The sequence below is a fragment of the Athene noctua genome, chromosome 23 (assembly GCF_965140245.1).
Source record: "Athene noctua chromosome 23, bAthNoc1.hap1.1, whole genome shotgun sequence".
Taxonomy (NCBI): Eukaryota; Metazoa; Chordata; class Aves; order Strigiformes; family Strigidae; genus Athene; species Athene noctua.
The window spans coordinates 4,356,428-4,381,464 of record NC_134059.1 but is presented as its reverse complement, the minus strand read 5'-3'; the positions used below and the strand labels follow the sequence as shown (position 1 = coordinate 4,381,464).

Here is a 25,037-nt window from a genome sequence, read left to right as displayed (position 1 = left end):
GAGGGGGAACAGGCGCTACTCCGACCTCCCTGTGTGCAAGAAACCCGCCCCGGAGGGAGCCCGTGGCGGAGCCAACCCCCACCGGCCGCCATTTTGCGCCTCCACCCCCGCTCCCCGCCCCAGCATGCCCCGCGAGCGGCGCCTACATTTCCCATAATACCCCGCGGGGAGGGGCGGGGCGGGGGGCAGAGCCGGGGCGGCCCGCGCCCGCCAGGGGGCGCCGCAGGGCGGGGCGGGCTTGGGCCGTTGCCGTGGTGATGCGGGACCGACGTCCCGGCGGCGCTGATTGGCTGCGCCGCGCTGGGCCGTGCGGTGGCGTCAGGGCGGGCGCCGTGACGTGCGGGGGTGGGGGGCGGCGGGCGCCGGCGGCGGCGGCGGGAGAGGGAGAGGGGCCGCGGCGGGAGGTGAGCGGGGACAGGCCTGCGGGGAGGAGGGGGGGCCCCGGGGGTGGGACACGTGGGGGACAGGGATGTGTGAGGGGCGGGAGGTGTGGGGGGACAGGGATGTGGGGGGACAGGAACGTGGTGTAGGGGGCAGGAGGTGTTTGGGGGGACAGAGACATGGGATGTGGAGGGACAGGGACACGGGGTTTGGGGTAGGGGGTGTATGGGGGGACAGGGACATGGGGGGGGACAGGGATGTGGTGTGTGGGACAGGAGGTGTTTGGGGGGTGGGGACATGGCATGTGGCGGGACAGAGACATGGGGTTTGGGGGGGACAGGTACATCGTGTGTGGGGCAGAAGGTGTGGGGGCGACAGGGACATGGAGTTTGGGGTAGGGGGTGTGTGAGGGGGACAGGGACATGGTGTGTGGGGAGGACAGGGACATAGGGTGTGGGGGGGGGACAGGACATGGGGTGTGGGGGACAGGGACATGGAAGGTCCAGAGAACAGAAGGTAGGAGGGAGTGGGCGGGGGGGGGGGGGGGGGGCAGGCTGTGCGGTGGGATGGGGGATAACAAGGAGCACAGGAGGATGTGGGATGGGGCTGGGGACAGGAGCTCTCTGTGGGTGTAGGTTTGAGGAGGTGGGTGCATGGGGACTTTCTGAGGGGGTGGGGTGGGAGGAGCAGGAGCTCTGGTGGCTCAGGTCTGAGCATTGAGGGGGCAGTGATCTGGAGGGGGCTGGGAGGGCAGGGACACCTCGGTGACTGTAGGGTGCAGGCTCTTGTTCCTGCTTGAGAAATCAGGGAAGATGGAATGGAGAGGCTGGGGGGGACAGTCTGCCTGTCTTCTCTCCCAGGGGTGAGGTGGCAGAGGGGGGTTTGCCTGTGGTTTTAGGGTACCAGTGAGGGGCACTGCTGGGGTCTGGGGCTGGAAGAAGCAAGAGGGTCAGGATGGTCCATCAGTGGTGCATCAGGTGAGGAGCTGCTTGAGGAGAAAGGATCTGAGATTCCTTTTCTCATCCCGCATATCTCCACATTTGGTTCCTGCTTTCCCCAAGATCCCAGATAAGAGATGTTTACTTTTTGTGCCATGCTTTTTCCACCTATAAAGCAGGGGTACTGCCACCTTGATTAAATAGCTCTAAAGCACTTGAGAGTTCTGCACAAGTTCGCTTATCCCACTCTGTGAACGCTTGTAGCTGAATGCAGGAAGGTTGTACCCACATGCTGGCTGGGTTCAGTGTAACTCTTAATTAGCTTTCAAAGCAGTTGTAAAAAATCCTAGGTGAAAGGTAAAGGAGCATGCAGAAGTAGGTGGCAGGACCTTGAAGCAAGAGATCTAATTTTTTTTCACCTCCTGCTTCCCTCCTTTCTTTAGTTCTACCAACCTGTTGCATTTTTTTCTTCCGTGTTGGCTAGCTCCAAGCTCTGTTGTTATAACCAGCTAGGATCCTGTTGTTACACTGGACTGTTTCTCCCCAGATGAGTTTTGACCTCCCCTTCTTCTTGTGGTCAAAATGCCTCCTGGCCTTGCTGTACTTACAAAAGTTTGTGTGCACTGACTTCACCTCAAGTGATGTTTAACAGCCCTATTTGTTTATGATCAGAGAGCCTCCAACCTATTTACAGAAGCTGGTGAATTACGGTACAAACCTGTTTATGAGGTAGGTGTGTTTTAGTGTCCCTGGATGGAAAATCAAAGCACAGAAAGGAAAAGCAGCTGAAGATGCAGCTTGTCAGTGGAGCAAGAGAGAATACACTCCCTCTGTGACAATCCCATCTATGCTTTTCCCACAGCATCAGTCTGTCATCGACTGTATTGTATCTGCAAGGCTTCAAGCAGCGTCCTGGTGTAAATCAGCTCAGCTTTGGCCACCTTCCCCTTCGACAGCTGTGCTGGGAGGCCTCTTGCACACAAGTGACGATCGTGCTTGCAGGAAGGAATTGTTCTGTTGAGCCGCCACGTGTTGGGAAAGCCCCTGTGAATGGGCCGTGGGTGGGCAGAGAGGCAGGCAGGCTCTGGGTGTGCCACAGGGTCCGGGCAACGTCCGTTGTGACGATGCAGAGGGATCTGAGTGTGGAAAGAGGATAAATGGGGAGGCCCAAGGCTGGTAGCAGTGTGGACCTCTTGAACCGGTGACCTGCTGGTTGAAGCAGCCCATGTCCCGTTTCTCGTTTCTACTCCCCTTGGCCCTCTTGCTGCTGTCTCTCTTGGTCCAAACTCCCTTGCTGCCTTCAGCAGAGAATCCCTTTCCTCTTCTGGTATAAACGTGCTCCAGGCTGTGCTGAGGTGGGAGTTTTCTCCATGACTTACCGTGTGTCAGCCTGGGATACAAGAGGAAGCTTTCAGGAGGGGTGTGCTGGCAGGTTCCCTCTGTGCCCTGCTGAGCTGGTGCAAGTACTGCCTTGTGTGTGATGGTGATGGGGCATGCCCTGGCATTTAGCTGTGAGCAGGACGAGGTGAGCCAGTAATTTAGTTTTAATGTTCAGATCTCTGGCAGCAGCAGCAAAGCGCTCAGATCTGCGGTGGGAGAGAGCTCAGGGTGTGATTCATGCCCTCCTTGACAGTGTCAACGTTTCACTTTATTACTAAATCAGGGACGGGTTTTATTGCTGGTGGAGATGAAGAAAGCCCGCTCCTGGTGTGTCAGTGGGGCTGTAATGACTTTATTATTGTTCCTCATCAGGAAGGTTAAAGAAAAACTTTGTCTGGGGTGTTTAGAAAAACTACCTTCCGTTTTGGGAGGTGAGCAGGGATGAGAAACTGGCTGTAGCTTTAACGTCCCACTGTGAAAGTGAAGTTACTGTGTGTGGTTTTATGGCCCCACTAAAGCGGAGGGCTGGCCACTGGATCCATGCTCCCTCCCTTGCTGACTGACCTTCGGGAGGTTTGTCTCTGCCTGTAAACCCAGGGCAATCGCTTTCTTCAAGAGGGGGCTGTGATTTTTTATATCAAACGAGAAAGAACAATCCTGATGCCAGTGATGCTTCAATGCAAGGGACTGGGGTTATTTATTTGTATTTCACGCTCATACCCTCCCCTGGATGTACATGGGCTGCTCGGCAACATAGGAAACACCCTTCACGCTCATGTTAGTGTGCCAGGAGCCTCAGCTTTTGGGGCAGGGGATTTGCTTTCTTTTGTCACCCACTTCTGGTGCTGTGTCAGACCCGGGGGGTGCAGGAGGGTGTGTGGCACTGATGAGTGGGATTCCCTCTCTGCCCTGAACTTGTGGCTTGGCTGCCAAGCTGCCCCTCTCGGCGGGGGGCTGGTGATGCCGGGTTCATTGCCGGCACTCGGCTGCCTTGCAACTCATCCCGTGGTGGAAGGAGCAATACGAAACGGGGCTTTTCCATGGGGGTGGGAGGAGCAGCTAAGCCTGGGTAATGTCAGGGAGGGTACATGGGTTCAAGTAGCATCATGTTCACAACATCTTTGTTTAATATGTTAGTCCAGTTAGTCTGCATAACTGTGTCTAAATATAGAACATATTTTCTCTAAGTCCTCTAGTTCAAAGCCTCATAAGCCTTTTTTTTTTTTTTCAACATTGGTCTCTTACTGCTCTCCTGAGCCTGAAATTCATACAAGGCTATTTGCAAAGTTATCAGGAAAACCAAGAAGAGTGAATGAACTCTGTCGAATCCTTAAGTTTCATCCACCTGAGAGGGAAGTTCATTAAAGTTGCAGTAACTTTCTGTCAGCCTCTTAAGGGTGGATTAAGTAAGTTGAGTAAACAAGCCACCTTATAGCCACCACAAACCTATTTCTAGCATCAACTTCATGCATTGTCATAAGAGCTCAGGGTCATTGGCCTCTGGCTGCGTGTGACATAAGGCAAAGGTGACATCCTGATGCTCGAAGCCTGGTGAGGGGTCGGTCTCTGGTGGGACACCCGGGGATTTGCTCCACTGCTTGGTTTGCAGAAGCTCCAGAGCCCAGGGAAGAGGCTGCAGTCACACACGGCTGCCCCCCCGCCCCTCCGCGGGGAGTCACCGCAGCCGATGGTTTCAGCGTGCGGTAGAGGGAGTGTGTGTTTAAATTTCAGAGCTGTTGCTGGATCCAGCCCAGTTCTCCCAGCGGCATAAATATCTGGCCTTCAGCACAGCCGTGGAAATTCGCGTTGTGTTCTCTTGCAGATTACTTGGGTTTTCAACTCTCCGTGCTGACATGGTAACTGAACGGTGGCTTTCAGGGACAGGCAAACGGGGACAGCTGCTCTGGAGAGGTAACCCTTCCCCGTCGCACGCGGGCCATCGACCAAAGCACTTCTCCTATGTGTGTTTTTAGAAACTTGGGATAGAGAAGAGCCTAGGAAGTGCGACTTGCTTTCGGCAAGTTTCGCTTTTGGCCCTGAGCTTAAACTTTCTTAAATTTCTTGACCTTAACCTTTCTTATATTTCTTAATTATATTTAAATTTAAACTCTATGCCTTAGTTTTGTTCAGTTTCTGAATATGATTTTTTCAGTTACTGAATATGATCTTTATGGATTACGCTTGGGAGTATGCTGTGAGTATCGTGGTCTAATCCTGTTCTTTTAAGCCGACTGTTACTGTCAAACTATAGCGACTTAATATTTGATTATTTCACTGGTTTTTACAACTGAAATTGTCTCTTGCAGATTGGGGAGGGCACATGAGATCGGGGGCTTTACTTGGGTAAATAATCACCTAACGATCCAGCCAGGCAATCTGGCAGCAGCATCGATACCGGCTGTCGCTGCGTAACCGCCTCACGCGGACAAAGCTGAGCGGGTTGGAGCCGAGCTGGGACAGGGCTTTTGAGGGGGCTCAGCACGGGCTCGGGCAGACACCGTCCTGCCCTCAGACCTCTGAAGTGATGCCCCAAAATCTTCACTGTTGCATGTAGCTTCTGCTGGTGCTGTGGCTGGCTGCACGTAGGGAGTGGATTTCTTTTTGCCACAACAGACGCCCAAGGTGTTTAGCTGGACAGAGTTGTGGTTTTCTGTGTCAAGTTTGTGCAATTGTTGTGCTGTCTCTGTTCTGGCGTTCGAGACATGGACTTCCAAGGATCTTCGCAGCGTGTGGAAAGGATTTTGTAATGAGCCACATGAGGCTTTGCTGATCAGAGGAGCATTGTTGTGCAGAATTGCTTGCTGATGTTAATGGTCTCCGTCCCTCTAGCGTGTTGCCTGTTGACAAATACGTATTTTTGTACAGTACATCTTGTTGCCTTTCGGAGAATATTGTGTCTGTGGCTATTGAATTATGAGCTGGAAATCTGCAAATGTTCTTAGAGACCGTGGAATTAGCACAACAAGAGACTCTTGGGCTCCTTCATGCAATGGGACCTGACATGCAAATGACTTTTTAATTGCATGAGATGATGTTACAGTGCTTATGCCTGAAACATTATTTGCTGCCAGAGCCCAGCCCGGCTTGCCCCGACTATGAAATTTTAGAGATGTTGGTTTATTTTGTGGTTTCTATTGGCTCCCTTGCTTTGTAGTAGGAACAACTGCCCTTGTTGATAGCCACACATCTGTCAGGCTGTGTAGCTGCTTTCTCATCAGGCGCTGCAGAGCAATCTCTGCTTTTCCAGAAGTGTCACTATTCAGAGATATCCTGCTTATCACTGCTGCAGTAAGTTTGGAGACACTGGGAAAGTCTAGACAAGCAGAAGTGATTTCCATAGTGAGTACAAGTAAGATTTTTCTGTAGAACTAATTTTTTTTTTTAAATTTTATACTACGAAATATGCTTGCATTGGCAGAATGCCTGGGAAATTACTTGCCTAAAGCAGGGTTTAGAGTGGAAGGACTAATGCCAATATGAAGCCTTTTGGTTAAGGAGATTGTAAAATGTCTTCCCCAAAATAAATGTTTTGGGATGACGTTTACTGGAGCCCTGCTTGGTTTCAGGAAGGGTTCAGAGCACAACTGACTTGAGTTGTATCTTAGTTACAGGATGACTTCTTGAAATGCTCTTAATATTCACTGCTGTAATCATAGTATCTGGGAAATGTCTGTGTCCTCCAAGGCTTAGCCGAGAGCTGGTGAACATCTGAGATCATTTGGGTCAGGACTTTCTTCATCCCTTGACAAAGGGCTCTGATGTACGTGTGTGTGTCGAGATGTTTCTCTGGGGATCCCTGTGGACGGGTTCTGCTCGAAGGTTTGGGTTTTGCAGAGGCTGTGGTTTGCAGGGGAATCCTGACCAGGGAGGACGTGGTAAGATGAAAGCACGAGCCAGAAAGGCAAACATTTCTTGAGGTGCTGTGTCAAGCCAGAGCACATCTCTGAGGCTTGTGGATAGCAACAACCACATAATGTCCGTGCTAACTAGAATTGTTACCCTCATGCTGCATTTTCTGGTTTGCCCTCGCCTGGGAACTAGAACTTAAAATAGCAAAAACCAGAACATGCACATTCAACCCTGTAACAGAGATGTGGGATGGAGACAGGGAACAGTTCTGGTGGTTTAAAAGGGCAGATGAGCTTTCCTACCTGAGCTGATAGGGAAGCATTTCTTTGACAGTTTGTTGAGAGAGACTTTACTATCAACCATACTACTGCCTAATGAATGTCTCATTAGGAAAGGCTTTGTCAGGCCAAACAGAGGATGGGTGAGATGGCTTCAAAAGAAGCAACATTTTGTGCAGTCACCTCAGTGATGGGAACCTAAGCTCAAATCTCTATTCTGCCTGACTTTTTACAAACATTTTTTTAATGCAACTCTTGATTTCATCTTAATGCAAATCTGGAATATTTCTGAAAATGCCCAAAACTGCTTTTCACCTTTAAGCTGGTTATATGGATTCTGCTAGAGCTGTTGGACCTTGAAGGCTGTTAACCCCACAAGGCCTGAGACCCACATCTCTGAAAAAAATCTGTGGGTTCTCATGTCCATGGGGTAGGTGTCATTTTGTGGGACTTAGGGACACGGGGATCTCTGGAAAAGGGTTGGTGGTGAGCACAAGCTTGGGGCTGGAGCTGGTGGAACCCGCTGAGCTCCTGGCAGCTGGCTGTGTTGGGAAGTGGTAGTTGTTGGCTTGCTGTGTGCCTCTGCTGCTCTCTCCGTACCCCCAAGATGGTGCCAGAGATGTGAGGATGTTATGAAAGGTGCCAATGCTCTGCTCAAGCATTTTGTTTTCTAGGGGCTGAGGCAGAAATCCAAATGGCCAGAGCACACTGAGATCCTCTAATTGGCAGAGGAGTCTTGGCAGGATCACGCTGACATGATCGCTGCTCATACCACTGCTGAAAATGCAGGGAAACCTCTGTTCCTCCAGTCAGCTCTTGCTATGTGAACGTGGCCAAAAATAGTAAGGAAACATCGTTCCCCTCTAGTTCCCTAAGAGGGTGTTGAACTAGTTTGTCTAACAAAGCTATCCTCATGTTCTCTGGCGTTTTCCGTACGGAGACGTCTGCAGTCAAACTCAGACTTCCTCTTTTTTCCTGCTCTGTGGTTGAAATGGAGATGCAGTGAACATGGTGATTTGTTCTGAGCATTTTGGCGAGCGCGTTCCCAGGCCCTGCTGAATCATCTGAACTTGTGCCTGGGTATAATTGCTCACTGTCAGCTGCGTCCTGGGATCAGAGAGGCATGGCTGGTGCCCAGGATATTTTGCTAATGTCTACAAAACCAGTAGCACTTTTCTAGGAGTCTGAGTGTAAGCATAACAAATCTTATAGGCTGGTGGATTCTTTTTTTTTTCTAATTTATTCTTTTTTCCAGGTTAGCCCGCGGCATCTAAAATCTCTGTCACTGCAAAGGGGAGGCAGCTTGCTACTGGTTTTGTGGGTGTCTTCCTGGACTGGGAACACTGGCAGCCTAGCAATAAAACTGACCAGCCTGCTGGGTATTTGGCGCCAGCCAGCAGGCTGCACGCACATGTGTATGATCCAGAGCGATGTGTTGGTCTGCTGCTGCTTTTCTACCCTTCCTTGCTTTTCCGGGGAGCTGATTGCCCCATCCAAAGCAGTGGTGGCACTTACTGGTGTCCCAGTGACACTGAGACTTCAGGGAAAACGGAAGATGGGTCCTGGTGTGTCCAGTGCTGCCAAATGATGGCCTTGCTCGCTGCCAGCCGTGCTCCCATGTGCAGTGACAGCGTGTTCCACTCGCTGCTTTCCTGGTCTTCCATTTAAATGCTGCTCCAAGTCTGTAACACCCTGTGCCCACTGTTTGCCTTGGGAAGTGGTGTTGCAGTTCCCGGGAGCTCCTCCCTTGTCAGCTCTGTTCTATAATTACTGATGTTCCCGAAACCAGATCCTTCCACGTGTCCTGCCTGGGTTTGGGGCGACAAGGGGTCTGTAAGCAAGCCGAGTGCCTTGGAGTAAAGCACGAGAGGACTTGAGGAGTTTTGGAAAGCATCAGCTTACAGTGGTTTGGTGGGTTCTCTGAGCCGCCAACCTCCTCGCCTTCGGGATGATAAAGAAAAGGAAAGAATATATCCCAAACGCCTTCTCTGGCACTTCCAGAGAAGAAGCAGAGCTGTGGAAGCTGGCACTTGTGGAGAGGCTGCTGCAGGAGCACAAACAGGAGATGCCGGGCTGGGCGGCGGGCCCCTGCCAGGAGACAGGAGCAAGCCTGTGGGCTGAGAGTCCCCTGTGGCCACTTAACCAGCTCTGTGGCCCCCACGAGCCGCTCTGTGCCCCTCCCGGCAGCACGTGTGCGAGGTTTGTGGCCGTGTTCCCAAAGCTTTGCCACGGCTTCACAGCCACCTCTGTGGTGGGGACGATTGTTTTCCTTACCAGACGTAGTGATCTTCTCAAATAGCAACACTTCTATGCTGTTTCCAGCTCTAAGAAGCCTGGGTGGTGTCAACTTTCTGGTACCTGCTTGTTTCCTGGCTGTGGTCCTCGTTGCAGCGGGTCAGAGCCATGTGCCCCTCCTGCCCCTGGGTGCTCTGGGCTGTCCTGAGTTGACAGCAAAACACAAATATCGGTCAGCGATTGCCAGGATGAGCCATTTGCTGAAAGTAGTCCTGGAAGCCCTTTGTATAGGAATGTACAACGAGAGAAGATGGTCACGAGCAGTGTGGTGTGCTGACCTGGGCTGAAGAGGCCAGACTTGCGAGCGTGACTGCTAACAGGTGGCCAGATCCATAACAGGGGAATAAACAATGGCACTTGGCACTGATGGATTCCTCTACGCTTCCAAAACATGCCGTCTCTGTGAGCTAATGCAGCAAGGAAAGGATCAGGAAGGAAGCACTGTAAAAGTCCTGGGTTTGATTTTTTTGGGGGTATGGTGGTTGGTTGGGTGTTTTTTGCTGATGAAGGAAATGGAGGTGTGGGTGTTGACAGGATTTGCTGAAGGTCGTGAAGCAGGACTTCAGATAAGAACTAACCGCTCAGCGTTTTGCTGCCCACCCTGCTGTTCCCCCTTCTGCAAAAGGCAGCTAAGGAGCCCGGCTCATCAGAGGCTGAAGAGGGCAGGGAGTCCTTCCTGGAGAGGTGTGGTGGGATGATCCTGTAGAAGCATTAACCCTCTCCCAGTATCTGCCCTCTCAAGATTTCAGAGCGCATCTGGTGCGTGCTTGGAGCTGCTGGAGCCAGGGATGTCTGCAGCTCCTGGAGGATGAATTGCAAGAGAAGAGCAGCCCAGCAGAACCCCCTGTTACACGTGGTTGTGAGTTCATTGCCCGAAGTCTGATTTGCTTCTGTTTCTGCAATACCTCTTGCTCTCTGAAGAAACCCAACACAGGCGAGAAAGCAGGAAGTTCCTTTTGGAGCAAAATACCATGACCTGGTTTTAGCGACAGCATCAACTATGGTACAAAAAGAGAAGAATTCAGCGAGTTTTGTAATCTTTTTCACTTTTTTTTTTTTGGTCTCAGTGTCCAGGAAGTGGGTAAGTTAAAACAGACAGCAGATATATGATTCATTTTGGCAAGCCTGGATGCTCAAGGCAAGCGAGGGAATCTCCTGTACCCTCTGTCACATGTTCCTGACTAATTAGCAGCAACACAGTAACAGCATCTCTGGCAGCACCCTGGGCTTTCGGCTGGGCTCCTACTGGGTGACACGCAGATAGCCCACACAGCTTGGTGCTGGAGAGAAGATCACGGGACTGGACTGAGGCATGGCACCATGTCTGAGCAGATGCTTCAGGAGGGAGAATCTGGCTCTGAGTGTCAGTGCTGGCCCGGGCTGCATGCAAGGGCTTTTCCTTGCTAGCTCTAGTAATTTAGTTCTGCGTGTAGCCTGCCTTGCGGCCAAGACTTTGAGTAAGGGAGGAAGCACTTGCGTAGTAGGTGCTGCTGAGATCTCATTAGCTAATGAGGAGTTATGTTGATCTTTCAGGAACAAAAACAAACATGTTTTCAGTGTTTGTCTCTCCTGTTTTGTGCACTTAGTTACCTTTCCTGTATTGCAGCATCTGCTTAGCTCTTGCTCAGCTTTTATTAGTAGTAGCTGACATGTAGGAGGAGGAACAGAAGCTGGTACTTGATCAGCAGATATTCCAAGCAGTGACACAACCCAAGGGACATCTGCAAATGATGGCCAACAAGCAGCAATCACTTTTTTTTTTTTTTTTTTTCTGGATTCAGTTCAATTTTTGTTGGTGGATTCAATATGTGCTACACGTCACAGAAAGCGCTGCCATACAAGGGGCTGAGTTCTTATTTCACCCCTTCCAGAAGGATTCATTTCTGTTGACTGTGAATTTGGCTAATATTTTTGTCCAGAGGAATAAAAATGCAAGCCAGAAGTCCTCCCACGGTAAATTCTTTTGCAATTCCTGGTGACCTCGTTTACAGTAACTTGAACTACTGCTTTGAGCAGATCAACTCTGTGACTTGGACCTTTTTGTGGCGCTTTGTTTGCCTGGAAACTCCCGTCTTCTAGGGATGGATCTCGTGTGGTGTCAAGATCCAGACTGTGTCACGGTCCACTCGGTGGACTCGTGATGATTCATTTGCTACAATCTCGAAAGTGCAAACGGTGACCCAACACCAAAGGGGATAGCAGTAATGAAACAGTGAAACTTTATTTAGTGTTGACCGTGAAGTGGCACGCGATAGTTAGAGATGGGTGAAAGAAAGGAGAAGAGTAAAGTTAAGTTCAGAGAGAGGAGGGAGAGAGGTTATAGCTACCACTGCTGATCTCATGACGTCCTAACGGTCCCAGGTCCAGCTGATGCTGCGTTGTCAATCATCATGGTCCTTGGTGGGGAAGTTTCCAGTTTTCGTTGTCCAGAAGTCATCTTTTTATGCTTAGTAACACACCTTGCTCCACCTCTGCCTCAGGATTCTCTGCTCTTCTCAGAATTCAGTTGTCATATCTCCACCCTTCTCGAGCGAGGCCATTGCCATTGCGCAGGGGGAGTGTCCAAGGTGTGGTCAGTCTTGGAGGCAGGCAGCCTTCAAGCAGAAAGTGTGTTTTGGTATTATAATGAAGCAAAGTTCGTCTCAGGTTCAGGATTTCTTCATCCATGTTACGGCAATAGTTGCGATCCATCTTTTCTGACAGTGGCTACGTGGTTATCTCTAACAGCTCTGGCTGGGCCCAGGTACTGAACAATAGCACAGCGCTGCCTGCACCTCACGGTCAGCGCTCAGGGGAACAGCCCAGCGCCGCCTGCACCTCACGGTCAGTGCTCAGGGGAACAGCCCAGCGCTGCCTGCACCTCACGGTCAGCGCTCAGGGGAACAGCTCAGCGCTGCCTGCACCTCACGGTCAGTGCTCAGGGGAACAGCCCAGCGCTGCCTGCACCTCACGGTCAGGGCTCAGGGGAACAGCCCAGCGCCGCCTGCACCTCACGGTCAGCGCTCAGGGGAACAGCCCAGCGCCGCCTGCACCTCACAGTCAGTGCTCAGGGGAACAGCCCAGCGCCGCCTGCACCTCACGGTCAGCGCTCAGGGGAACAGCCCAGCGCTGCCTGCACCTCACGGTCAGCGCTCAGGGGAACAGCCCAGCGCCGCCTGCACCTCACGGTCAGTGCTCAGGGGAACAGCCCAGCGCCGCCTGCACCTCACAGTCAGTGCTCAGGGGAACAGCCCAGCGCCGCCTGCACCTCACGGTCAGGGCTCAGGGGAACAGCCCAGCGCCGCCTGCACCTCACGGTCAGGGCTCAGGGGAACAGCCCAGCGCTGCCTGCACCTCACGGTCAGGGCTCAGGGGAACAGCCCAGCGCCGCCTGCACCTCACGGTCAGGGCTCAGGGGAACAGCCCAGCGCCGCCTGCACCTCACGGTCAGGGCTCAGGGGAACAGCCCAGCGCCGCCTGCACCTCACGGTCAGGGCTCAGGACGACAGCACAGCGCTGCCTGCACCGCACGGTCAGGGCTCAGGAGAACAGCAGTGCACTCTCTGTGCCATTCAGGAGCCTTGGCACCACATTCCACTCCAGGCATCGGCAACTGTGTTCCAAACAGGCCGCTGTCGGGTACCTCACTGTCCATGTCCCTGATGACAGGGTTGAGACAATGCTGATCTGACTGACTTACAGACTGCAGTAGGGACTTGGTCAATCCCATCTGTATAAATATATTAGAAACAAATGTATGATCTCCTGGAGGGGAATAGGGGCAGGCGTCCTCTCTCCACCCCTGTGAGCGCACTGAAATTACCTCTTGTTTGAGCTCACCACCAGTGAAACTACACCCGGTTTAACAATGAGGTCCTTCTAATTACAAGCACTTCCTTGCTCTTATTTTGTGGCTGTCTGGCTGCCAGCGCCTGGGTGTCTGCGTTGAAACCCACGTCCCTTTCTTGTGACTCTTCGCTCTGCGTGCGGGACTCGGAACACTGGTGAGAAACTGGGCTTTTCTGTCACGTTGCCCCACCACTCTTCCTGTGCCCAGACTGCGGGCACTTCCTCACCAGTTTGTCAGCTTCTGCTTCTCTGAACTTGGCTCCGAGGTCTACATGCTTATCACTGGTGAGGAGCTATTGGGCCAAAGGGGTACAAGCTGCGGGTTGGACCTTGCTTGGCTCTGGAGAAGTACTGCCTTCTTGCAGGGGGTCCACGCTGAAGATTTGTCTCCTTTTAACTTTTATTCCTGGTTTTTTCCTCCTCTCGTTGTGCCTTGTCTCTCCCCCCATTCCTGCCATATGGTTTAGCTCGGTATAGATGCCAGCCCCTGCTTCTAGTAAAGATAAACCTGTTGCCTGTGCTGTTTGCAGCGTGGGAGCGGGGCAGCCAGCAGGCATCTGCCCAAGCCCAGAGCCAGCAAACAAACCCACCCTCTGCCGGCTGCGGGCTCCCGGGAGGGAGCCTGATATCTCAGCCAGGGTTACTGAAGCTCCTTGGAACAGGGATCGAGGCAAGGGCAGAGCAAGTCACGAGATGCTTGCCCTCTTGCTCGTTCCCATCCTGTGGGAAGAGGAAGGGAAACAGCTTTGCTGGATTCTCCAGAGAAGCTTAGGAAGGAATTTCACGGTCCCCATCCTTGTTTCCATCCTCTTTCTCCATCTCTGCCCTGTGACAGCTGCCGAACAGAAAAAGGGGGTGGCTACGCCAGGTAGGAATCTCTGCCCTTCTCCGTGCACCTCGAAGCTTGTGTGCTGTGCTCTGGCGGGTGGCTTTTCAGCCACAGGGAGAAAACCGAATTATCCCTCCTCTGGCTCTGCCTGCTCAGCAGCTGGATGTGGAGGCACCGGATGCAAGGAGAGGTCCTGGGGTGGACATGGGCCCTTTAGCCATCCTCAGCCATTCCTGGTGCCATCCCACAAAGATGCAGGGCTGTGCCAACCCTGCCTGTGGCTGTGCTGGCAGGGCAGGCCCCTCCTTGTGCTGAGAGGGACAGACTTCAGCCAAATCTCCGGGGAGCTCCAGCTTCCCAACATACCCCACTCTGCACCACGGAGCTCGCAGGAAACCGGAGGAGCGTGTGTGAAACCTTGGCGAGTCTCTACAGTCTCTGCGTGCCCACGCTGCTGCCCCCGGCCCAGAGGGGAGGGCTGGGGGTCCCCATTTCTTGGGAGGGCCCTGCCAAGCTCCAGGCCAGGGTGTGCAGGCACGGCCAGGTCCCACCTTTTATCCGGGCGGCGGCTGCCTTGGCCTTTCATCTGCCGAAGGCAGGGGGGTGCAGCCTCCCGTGTGGAATCAGTCCCTTTTTCCTGCTCCTCTCCCTCTATCTCTGTTTAGAAAACAGGGGAACAGCTAAGGGAAAGGCAGGTGTGCAAACAGCTCTTGCAGCTTCCCTCTACCCAGGCCCCTGTACTCTTGGCCTGCAAGGAGATAGTAAAACAATACTTTCAGAGCCTTCTGGTAACAGCTTTTCTCTGGCTCTCCAGCCGCTCTCGAAGGGTGGGATCTGAATCCTTATTGTTCCCATCGTGCCTGTGTGCTGGAGCCTGGTGTTGCTGTCTGTGCGCATCTCACCCTCTGCTTCCCCCCTTCTCAGGGCTGCACGCCCATCTCTATCCAGACCAACTCCAAACACAGTTTTGGGGTTACTTTGGTGGGTTTTGGGGAGCAAGCTGCCACCCTAGGAGTACCCAGCCCTGAGCAGACCTGGTGGATGGAGGACAGTGTGCCAGGGATGCAGCTGAAGGAATGTGCCCACATTATTCCAACAGTAACGTGCCATGAGGGACCTGGGGCGAAGCAGAGGCCTCCGTCTGCCCTGGGTTTAAAGCAAGTGGCCTGTACTGGATGCCAGAGACAAAGGAGAGCTAATAAGAAGCTCATTAAACTGCTGCTGGATGTATTTTCCACTGCAGACTAGTTTCTCCTGCCACAAGCTTCCCCCACTAACTGCTGTTCCAGGCAAAAGCGTTTTCCTGATGTTTGTACATTCATTTATATATAGCCTTCGAAACGACGGAGCTCGTTACCCTCCGTCTCCGATGAATCGGTTTTCCTGCCTGTGTGCCATGTCCCACCACGCGGGATGTGTGGGAGGAGGCCAAGGATAACACAGCCCTTCAATGGTCCCTTAGTGCTCCTGCGGAGGCTTGGGAAGGGAGCGCTCTGCCCTCGTCTAAGCACCCCCCTGCCTGCTCCTGCTGTAAAGGAGAGCAGGGCAGTTGTGTTTGCTAATTGCCTCTAACATACTGCTCCTTGAAACAAAGCCTCTGTCCTGCAACCTGAATTCCCAGCATGGAGGGGAAAAGCAAAGCCCCCCTGCCCACGGGAGACCCAGGCTCCGGTGCAGTGCTGGCTCCGGGGGGTGACTTCCGTCCTGGCTTTGTGACGTGTTTGCGTTCAACCACCCGCTTACAGGTTTTATCGTCTTCCCTTGGCTGTTTGCTTCACCTCACAGAGAGCTCTGACCTTGCTTGGCGTTGACGGCTTTCCAGCGGATCCAAGGCTGTGGGTCAAGTTCAAAGTGCCAGGTGTGAGGGTCTGCTGCAGGAGGGAAAACGAGCCCAGGGAGTCCTGGGTCACTGCTGCCCTCCCCCAGCAAGCGCTGTGCTTGGGTCACAGACCAGCCTCGTGCTTGGGGCTTGCCCTCAGGCGAGTCCCCTGTGAGTACCTTACTTGCTTCACTTTGATGTGGGCTTGAAGATGCTGCATCAGTTTAAGTTGTGCCTGAAAACTGAGGCTTTCCGGGTGGAAGCTGGATTTCAGTGGCTTTTCTGAGGGTATTTCCCTACTTAAAAATAGCTCCTCTAAGGAATTGAGTATATAAACTGGGCTTGAGACTCTAATTACTGGAGGAAGAGTCAGTTTAGGCATGAAGATCTGGAGGTAAATGAGTGCCAGGATGTTTGCAGCATGAGCTGGGCACTCGGGTGAGATCCAGCACGGTGAGGAGGGCGGTGGGAACGGCTCTGCGATGGTCCTGGTACCGGCTGTGCATCGCTTGCACAGCTTGAGTTTTCTGTGGGATGTTTGGGATGGACTAAGGCAAACAAGGAGCGGAAGCGTGCGGGAGGAGGATGGGGCTGTTCCTCCCACAGGAAGCCCCGGATAAGACACTGGCTGGATTGTGCGGTAGTTACCATCACGCTGCTGGACGCCGTGGCTGAGCAGGGCCCGGCAGCTGCGCGGAGCAACAGCAACACATTCAACCCAGCGGCTCTTGGCAGAGGAGCCGGGGCCAGTTACAACACAAGGAGTGAAAATAAACACAAACACTGTAACTGGCAGCGCTCTAATGGGAAGGAGCATGAGCGCAGGGGCCGGCAGAAAGCCATCGGTCTTGCAGATGGCTTGCACGGGCCGGGGGCTTTCAGCCACTGCCTGCTGCTGCCTGGAGCCCTGCTCCCCCAGCATCTCCCACCCATGGGCACAGAGCTGCTGTGCCCTGATCAGCTGCTGCCCTTGATCCGAGCTCTGCTCGGCTGGGTGGGGAGGGAGGGTGAAGTCAGCCCTACCTTAATCTTTCTGGTGGTGTTGGCTCTGCCAAACCCGGCCTTGGCTACCATCGTGACATCCCAGGGCGCTAGTGGCTCCAGGGGACATTGTCTGGGGTGATGTTTCTGCTGTAGGACTTGCAGGCTGGGGAGCCCAGGCCCCTGGGTGGCATCTGGGCTGGTCTGTGGTCTGGGCTCTATCTGCTGGGCTTTCAGTACTATTCCAGTGAAATTTTGCTTCCTTGAGACCTGAGTGTTTATACGTTACAGTGACCTTTAAAAGGCCCCGGGTTCTGCTCATCTCCCTGGATAAGGAGAGAAGGCAGAGCAGGACTAGCGTGGTTACACACCGCCCTGCTGCTGGCGTGCTCCTGGGGGATGTTTGGGATAGACTAAGGCAAACAAGGAGCTGATGTGGGTGTTTGTCCCTCTGTCCCGCAGGCTAGCAGGAACAGCCTGGTAGGGTCCATCTCGGATAGACGCGGATGATGCCAGAGCTATGACAGGGATTGCAGTCTTGGCACTGAGGGGTGATCAATTATGGAACAACTACAGGAGGAAGTACCTGAGGTCAAGGAAGAGGAGGAGGAAGAGGCAGTGATGGTGGCAAGCGGAGCCTCGGATCCAAGTGGAGGACCAGACAGCTCGCTGCCTTCGAGCAGCTACACAGGTGAGTGGAGCTTCCCTGGAGCATCCCGGCATCCATGTGCTCCGGGCAGCATGCTCAGCTGCAAGAGCAGAGGAGCTGCCCCTCAGTGGAGTTTAGTTTGGTTTAATCTCTTCCCTCTGTGAAATAATGCATCAAAAGCCAAGTTATAGAGAGGCTTGTTTCTTCCTCTGCGGTCACCGCACAGCTGCTGGCAGTTGGTTGGGAGATGGATATTAAAAGGACAGTGCTCCAGAGTGAGGGGACTCCCAAGGTGCCTGAGAATGCTTCTCTGGCCACTTCTTGAAGTCCTCACTGAAAACTGATTGTAGGAGCTGGGGGAGAGGGTTTAATGCTGCTGAAGAGGCTCTTCCAGAGCTCCGGGTGTTCCAGCTGGGCAGCCCTGTGCCAGCCGCCGGCCAGCTGGGGATTATAAAATTTGCTGGTTGGGTTTCATTGCCTAGATGTGAATGCCAGAGGGAAGAAATCAGCATTGATGCGGAGTCTGTCAGCCGCTGGGTGCACTGGGGCCACTCTTGGCTCTGGGCATGGCATCTGCCTGCAGCCAGTGCCTGATCTCGGGGGTTAACAAATCCCTCGTCAGCCCCATGGCTGGGGGAGTTGGACACCACGCGGGGCTTGGGGCTACTCCACCAAAGGACGTTTCCCTTTGTGCGTTGGCAGACCTTTCGCAAAGCTCCTCTCCCTCCCTGTCGGACCAACTGCAGATGGGCTGCGAGGAGGCTGCCTTGGGAGCACTGAACGTGGAGTGCAGGGTCTGCGGAGACAAAGCCTCGGGGTTTCACTACGGCGTGCACGCCTGCGAGGGCTGCAAGGTATGTACGCCCTGGGGAGAGCAGAGATTAGACCCCAGGGTCCACACCATCTCTCCAGACAAGCAGATTTGCAGCAAAACAGAGATGCAGGATTGAGTGAGTGTACAGAAACTCATTTGAAACGTGTCCAGGGTGTGGGGACCACAGGCAGGCACACAAATCCCATCCCAGAGGGAGGCAGCTGAGATGCGTATGGCCCAAATCTTGCCCTGTCATGCTTTACTTTGTAAGGCAAATCTCTCCGTCCCCGCAGGGACCCTAGCTTTGCTTTTAGAGATACTTTCTGTGCTGCAGATCAGCAGCGAGCTGTGTGTTTACCCCCCTGGGGTCACTGGCCGCAGCTTGGATGTGTCTCTGAAATTCTTTCCCCGCAGCAGATGCCAGCGGGGCTGCGGCAGCAGCCCAGGTCCTGCCAGACATTCCTGCAGGCTGGGGCCGGCCCGCAGCTCGTTCCTCCATCCCTCCCTGCTGGCTGCCTGCAGTATCACACACGGGGCTCGCCGGCACCGCACCGTGGGCTGCCTGCCACGGTTCCTCCTCTGCAGCCCCCTTCTCCCACCGCACCACCTTTTCCTGAGACAGAGACTCTGCTTGTGTCAGAGACCCAGGGCTCCTCCTCGCCCCCCGGCAGAACCTCCATGAGGCTTCTGGGGGTAATAAACCAGCCTGGTCCCAAACCACAGGTGCTAACGCTGCTGTTCCCTTGTCCCCCTGCTCCACATTCCTCTCTGTGCCACCGGCCTGCAGGGTTTCTTCCGCCGGACGATCCGCATGAAGCTGGAGTACGAGAAGTGCGAGAGGAACTGCAAGATTCAGAAGAAGAACCGGAACAAGTGCCAGTACTGCCGCTTCCAGAAATGCCTCTCGCTGGGCATGTCACATAACGGTGAGTGTCACCACCAGCCACAGGCCCGGCTGGCCACAGGGCTGTCTGCCCTTCTGTGAAGGCTTTGCACGGGGGAGCTCTCTGTAGCTTGCTTTGTCCCATGGCTCTCTTTTTGCTAGAGAATCATCTATTTGACTCTTCGTTCCTTTCTTCTGTACAGGGGGCTGTTCGTTCCCACTATACAGGCTGACTGTTGGCACATGGCTGTCCCTTATAGGTTAACCCAGAGGGAGCTGGACACACAGATTGCTCTTCTGTGCTGGGATATTTTTTAAACTCCAGGTGTAACCATCTTGTTCCTGGCCAAGCAGAGGTGTTCATGTGGGAAGCAGGGTTTGTGCAGCAGCCCAGAGGAGTGGCGATGGGGCTTAGCGCGAGGCTGTGTTGGCACAGGCAGCAGAAATGGCTCGTGAAGGTGTCGATGCCAGAGGAGCTGCAGCCCTGCAGAAGCACCATGTTGTGCAGCTGCAGGGATTCACCAGCAGATCTCTGGCTGCGGTGGCAGAGCAGGCTGCTGCCTCCCTGCACACCTCTCCTGGGGTCCTCCCCGGTGTCCTGACCCGCCAGCTTTGCCCCCCACAGCAATCCGCTTCGGCCGCATGCCGGAGGCAGAGAAGAGGAAGCTGGTGGCGGGGCTGACGGCGAGCGAGATCAGCTGCCAGAACCCACAAGTGGCCGACCTGAAAGCTTTCTCCAAGCACATCTACAACGCCTACCTGAAAAACTTCAACATGACCAAAAAGAAGGCGAGAGGTATCTTGACCGGGAAGGCCAGCAGCACCCCAGTAAGTTCCCTCCCCAGGGCAGGTGGGGTTGGCCATGATTGAGGTGGGGACTGTTCTCTGGGAGATGCTGCCTGTTCCCTGCTGCAGCCGGGTGGGCTCTACATATCCAGCTCCTGGCTGGGAGAATTCCCACTACTCTGCAGATTTTTGCTGTTGTGGGTGGGTACAGATTGTCTGGGCACTGTCATCCCCAGTGGGGAGAGAACGGCAAAGGGACAGAGACGAATGCGAGTGGGATTGCAGAGCAGTCCTGGGTTGTACCAGCACTGGCGTGGCCAGCAGGGACAGGGAAGGGATCTGAGCCCTGTGCTGGGCACTGGTGAGGCCGCCCCTCGATGAGCGGGTTCAGTTTTGGGCCCCTCACCCCAAAAAGGCCATTGAATGACTCGAGCGTGGCCAGAGAAGGGCAACGGAGCTGGGGCAGGGTCTGGAGCACAGGTCTGCTGGGGAGCGGCTGGGGGAACTGGGGGGGTTCAGTCTGGAGCAGAGGAGGCTGAGGGGAGACCTCCTGGCCCTCTGCAACTCCCTGCCAGGAGGGGGCAGAGAGGGGGGATGAGTCTCTGGAGCCAAGGCCCCAGCGCCAGGCCCCGAGGGAATGGCCTCAAGCTGCCCAGGGCAGGGTCAGGCTGGCTCTGAGGAAGGATTTCTGTGCAGAAGGGGCTGTTGGGCATTGGAATGGGCTGCCCAGGGCAGGGGGGAGTCCCCGGGATCCCTGGAGGGGTTGAAGAGTCGGGCTGAGCCAGCGCTGAGGGATCTGGGGGAGTTGGGAACGGTCAGGGGGAGGGTCATGGTGGCGCTGGAGGAGCTTCAAGGGCTTTTCCAACCTGGATGATTCTGGGATTCTGTTATCTGGAGTCCCCACAGCAGATTCCTAACTGCTTGCTTCTTTTTCAAGCAGCCTTTTGTGATCCACGACATGGACACCCTGTGGCAGGCAGAAAAGGGGCTTGTGTGGAAGCAGCTGGTGAATGGCATTCCCCCTTACAAGGAGATTGGGGTGCACGTCTTCTACCGCTGCCAGTGCACCACAGTGGAGACTGTGCGGGAGCTCACCGAGTTCGCCAAGAGCATCCCCAGCTTCATAGGCCTCTACTTGAATGACCAAGTGACTCTGCTGAAGTACGGGGTGCATGAGGCCATCTTTGCCATGCTGGCCTCTATCATGAACAAGGACGGGCTCTTGGTCGCCAACGGGAACGGTTTCGTGACCCGTGAGTTCCTGCGTAGCCTGCGCAAGCCCTTCAACGAGATCATGGAGCCCAAATTTGAGTTTGCTGTGAAATTCAATGCGCTGGAGCTGGATGACAGTGACCTGTCGCTGTTTGTGGCTGCCATTATCCTGTGCGGAGGTGAGCGGGTGCTCCTGGCCATGTGGGTGTCAGGGAGAGTCCTCCCGTGCTTAGAGGTGGTTGGGGCTGGGCTGGGGGGGGCTGAGCTGCAGCTGGCCCTGAGATCAGCCAGGGGTGTCTTAGGGGGCCGGGAGAAGAACCAAATGGTTCCAAAACCAAAGCTTTTCAGTGGCAGTGATGCCTGGCAAGCTTGGACCAAGAACAAGGAGTGTAGCAGTGGCATCTCCTCCTGTGCTGCTGGGGGATATGTTGTCCAAGGGCACACTTCTCCCCTTGTCTGGTTGACAAGGTTGGAGTCACGGTGGGTGGGTTACAGTCCCCATCTCCCTTTCCCCAGGAGGAACATGTGCTTTGGAGGGCTACACCGTAACCCTACAGCTACCCTGCTTCCTCTCCACAGACCGTCCCGGCCTGATGAACGTGAAGCAGGTGGAGGAGATCCAAGACAACATCCTGCAAGCGCTGGAGTTTCACCTGCAGTCTAACCACCCGGATGCCCAGTACCTCTTCCCCAAGCTGCTGCAGAAGATGGCCGACCTGCGGCAGCTGGTGACAGAGCACGCCCAGCTGGTGCAGAAGATCAAGAAGACGGAGACGGAGACATCTCTGCACCCGCTTCTGCAGGAGATCTACAAGGACATGTACTAAGGACCTGTTATTTATGAGAATGAAGCCATGGATTCCCATCAAGACTCTTTGTACAGAAACAAAGAAAACCTTTCCCCACGTCTTCCATTTCTTCTACTGGAAACTTTTTTTCTACGTGACCCTGACGTACGGTACATAGGGCAAGATGCCGTAAGATTTTGCAGCCACCACCTGCTAGGCCAGGGCTTCCGTTAACACACACTAACAAATTTACAAAGGCAAATCATAAGCTACTGTTTCCGTTACTATGGCTCAGCTCTTCAGCTGCTCCCCGGGGCCTCTGGAGCGGCCGGCTGGTTTACGTGGCCCGGGCAGTGGGGTTCCTGCGGCAGCTTGGGGTCAGTGGGGGATGCTCTGGTCATCAGGAGACCCGAGCGCGGGGCGGGTGGCCGGCGAGGCCAGCAGCAGCGCTTACAGCGTGTCTTTATTTTCTTTGTTGTGTTGCACTCCGAAGACATAGTCCTGAGCCGTCAAGTCTAGGACAGTGTAATGAAAGGATGTTTCTCTCTTTTCCAAAGAAAAGCCAGAGTATTTGAAGACGGGTAGGGCTGTCCTAGCAAAGACCCGCAGCTGCAGCACCCCCTCCCTGCGTGGCGTATTCCTGTCTCCCAGAGGGGTTGTGTGATCTCTGTGGGAGTCCTCGCTCCTGGTATCCCCATTCCAGAGGGAGCCTCCCCTCGGCACCTCAGTGTGAGAGAAGGAGGGATGGGCAGGTGGGAGGGAAAGGCTTTGACTCATAAAAATTCACCTTCAGAGCAGAGGCCAGAATCTGTGGGCTTCCCCAGGCTGGTCTGAACAGGCAGAAGTTAACCAAGAAGGTCTGTGCAAGGCCGAGGGCTGGTCGGGGTCATCCTGCAGGTCCCTTCCCCAGCCCTGGGGGGCTCCCGGGGTTTCGCAGGGCAGTGCAGGCAGCAGAGGCTCCTGTGAGCACCCAAGCAAGCAAAGCCTTCAGCCTCGCCGGCAAGGAGAAAACCCCAGCCAGCCCGCAGTGTTCACGATGCTGAAAGGACATTGACCTCTCTGTTATCTGCCCTGCCTCGGTCTCCCCTCTTGGAAGGGAGCTGGATTGTCACCCGCACTCTTCTCGGAGGGGGAGCACAAGGATCAGCAAGCACATTGGTTGCAGAGCTTTGCAGCTGTAAAACACAGTACAAATGCCAAGTATTTGTAAAAGGAGGGAGAGGGTGGGATGCTCACAGTGAGCAGGAGCTTCCTGGCGAGCATGGCCGTGTCAGGGAAGCTGCCCTGTCCTCCTGGGCCACTGTCCCAAGTGCAGGGAGAGTTCCAGGCCTCGGGGTCTGCCTACACCCAGAGCCCTTCTGGGACTTCACCTCATCGTAGCTTCTCACAGCTGGAGTGAAACACCACGGTGCCACCGGGACAGGACCCCTGCGCCACCCAGGCTCCGGGAGAGGACAGACCCGGGAAGGGCTTGGTCCCCTCTCGGGATGATGGTGTCTGGCCTAAGAAGTGGCACTTACCCATCTGCAGCTCGTGGTTCTGCCCCGAGCAGCCTTATTAAAATACTGATACTCCCAAGGAGGGGTTGTGGGAGCAAATTAGTCGGTTTTATTTTATTTTCCTCCTCTTCAGGGTAGCAGATTTCCCTGGTGCAATAATTCCTTTAAAACCCGCAGGTGAAGAGCGCTGGGCTTCCCCTCTGTGTCACAGGGCTGACTGGTCCCAAACCTGCCCCTGCTGCCACCCTCCAGCTCCTTGCTGTGCCTCAGTTTCCCCACCCTCTGCCCACCCAGCCCCTTCCCCTCCCTACCTCGCAGGGGTGTTATAAATTACCGTTTCTGAAGCACTTTGAAGCCCTCTGGGGGAAGGCACCGGAGACGTGTGTATGCTGGATGGACCCCGGGGGATTTGTCCTTCACGAAGCCCCTGGTGGCATTCCCCGCCCTGGCCGGCATGCGGGACTCACGTGCTTATCACCAGGGGAACTTTTTGCTCTTCCCTCCTCAACAGTGTAACAACCCTCAAACTGAAATGTATATTTTTGCTAGAAATACAAACTTCCAAGTGTTTTTAATAATATAAATAGTGTCCACAAACTGACTTGACTTTAAATAAATCTGAACTAAATATTTAAGAACCTTTCAGCAGCCAGCCTGCCTTTGTGGGATTTCTCTTGGCTCCTGGGGGGCTGCCCTTGGGAGGGTTTCCAGCAGAAGCAATGGGATTTGCTGGGATTTCCAGGGATTTGCCATGATTCCCAGGTCTCGTAGCTGCTGTGGTTTTCCTACCATCAAACCTAAAGGCAGCGAGAGCTGGTCACGAGCAGGGTCCCAGCCTCGGAGCCGAGCGCTCCCTGCCCCACATCTTTGCTGTAGCCTTCCTGTGGGGTGAAGCTGGGCAACGAGCTGAGCCCGGCCGTGGCCACCCCAAGATGGGTGAGGAAGGGCTCAGGGACATCCCGGCCTTGTGCTGGCACCAACTCTGCTCTCGGCCGGGTCTGAACACCGCAGTCTGAACACCCAAGCGGGGAGTGGCTGCAGACCCCCAGGTTTCCATCTACCCCCCCAGTTTGAGTGCCCCCCGGGGAAGCTGTACCATTGCCCCCAGCCTTTGCCACACAGCAGGGAGCACAGAGAGCCCCGGGAGTCCCAGCCGGGGTCAGGGGAGCAGCGGGGCAAGAGTGAAGCTGACATGATGGTGGGGAGCAGCAGTGTCCCCCAGCCAGCTTTCCCCCTAATTAATCAACTGAGCATGACATCATATGGTATAAAATATCCCTTTGGCCAGTTTGGGTCAGCTGTCCTGGCTGTGTCTCCTCTCAGCTTCTTGTACCCCTCCTGCACCCCTCTGCCCCCATTCCAGCCTCCTCGCTGGCCAGGCAGTATGAGAAGCTGAAAAGTCCTTGACTTAGTGTAAACACTGCTCAGCAACAACTAAAACTTCGGTGTGTTATCAACGTCATTCTCATACTAAACCCAAACCACAGCATTGTACCAGCTACTAGGAAGAAAATTAACTCCATCCCAGCCGAAACCAGGGCAGTACCCAAGGCCATAAATAGCCCTGGGAGGTAGCCCAGCCCTCTTGGCTGCTGGGAGGGAGATGGAGCCGGGCTCGCGAGTGGCATCTGAGGCGTTGAGGGCCCGGGGGGGCTGTCTGAGACCACTATGCAGGTAGGGTTGAAGTGGGGGGTGGCTGGGAGAAGGGGGAGCTAGGCTGGAGATGGGGCTGTGATCCCCTCGCTGTGGGGGCAGAGTGCTTTGTGACTCCCTTGAACCCTCAGCCCCCCTGCCTGTTTACCCTGGAGGGTGAGGGGCTGGAGGGGAC

At 54.5% G+C, this 25,037-nt stretch overlaps 1 protein-coding gene across 3 annotated transcripts; it reads left to right on the top strand.

The window, feature by feature from the left end:
* The first annotated feature begins 348 nt into the window (after positions 1–348).
* PPARD (peroxisome proliferator activated receptor delta) lies at positions 349–23,842 on the top strand. 3 transcript variants are annotated; one of them, XM_074925480.1, is made up of 8 exons: positions 349–404; positions 4,522–4,610; positions 17,041–17,269; positions 17,930–18,081; positions 18,829–18,967; positions 19,550–19,752; positions 20,651–21,101; positions 21,502–23,842. In XM_074925480.1, exons 3-8 carry the CDS (start codon positions 17,140–17,142, stop codon positions 21,747–21,749), a joined length of 1,323 nt encoding a protein of 440 aa, XP_074781581.1. In that variant the 5' UTR covers positions 349–404; positions 4,522–4,610; positions 17,041–17,139; the 3' UTR covers positions 21,750–23,842. The 3 variants fall into 3 exon arrangements, with proteins under 3 accessions (XP_074781581.1, XP_074781579.1, XP_074781580.1); XM_074925478.1 differs by having other exon boundaries at positions 20,648–21,101; XM_074925479.1 differs by lacking the exon at positions 349–404 and adding an exon at positions 1,339–1,358 and having other exon boundaries at positions 20,648–21,101.
* Positions 23,843–25,037: the final 1,195 nt, after the last annotated feature.

Coding starts and splice junctions, on each gene's coding strand:
- PPARD (XM_074925478.1), top strand. CDS start 17,140: ATGGAACAACTACAGGAGGAAGTACCTGAGGTCAAGGAAGAGGAGGAG. Junction 17,270..17,929: donor GCCTTCGAGCAGCTACACAG/GTGAGTGGAGCT, acceptor GTGCGTTGGCAG/ACCTTTCGCAAAGCTCCTCT. Junction 18,968..19,549: donor GCTGGGCATGTCACATAACG/GTGAGTGTCACC, acceptor TGCCCCCCACAG/CAATCCGCTTCGGCCGCATG.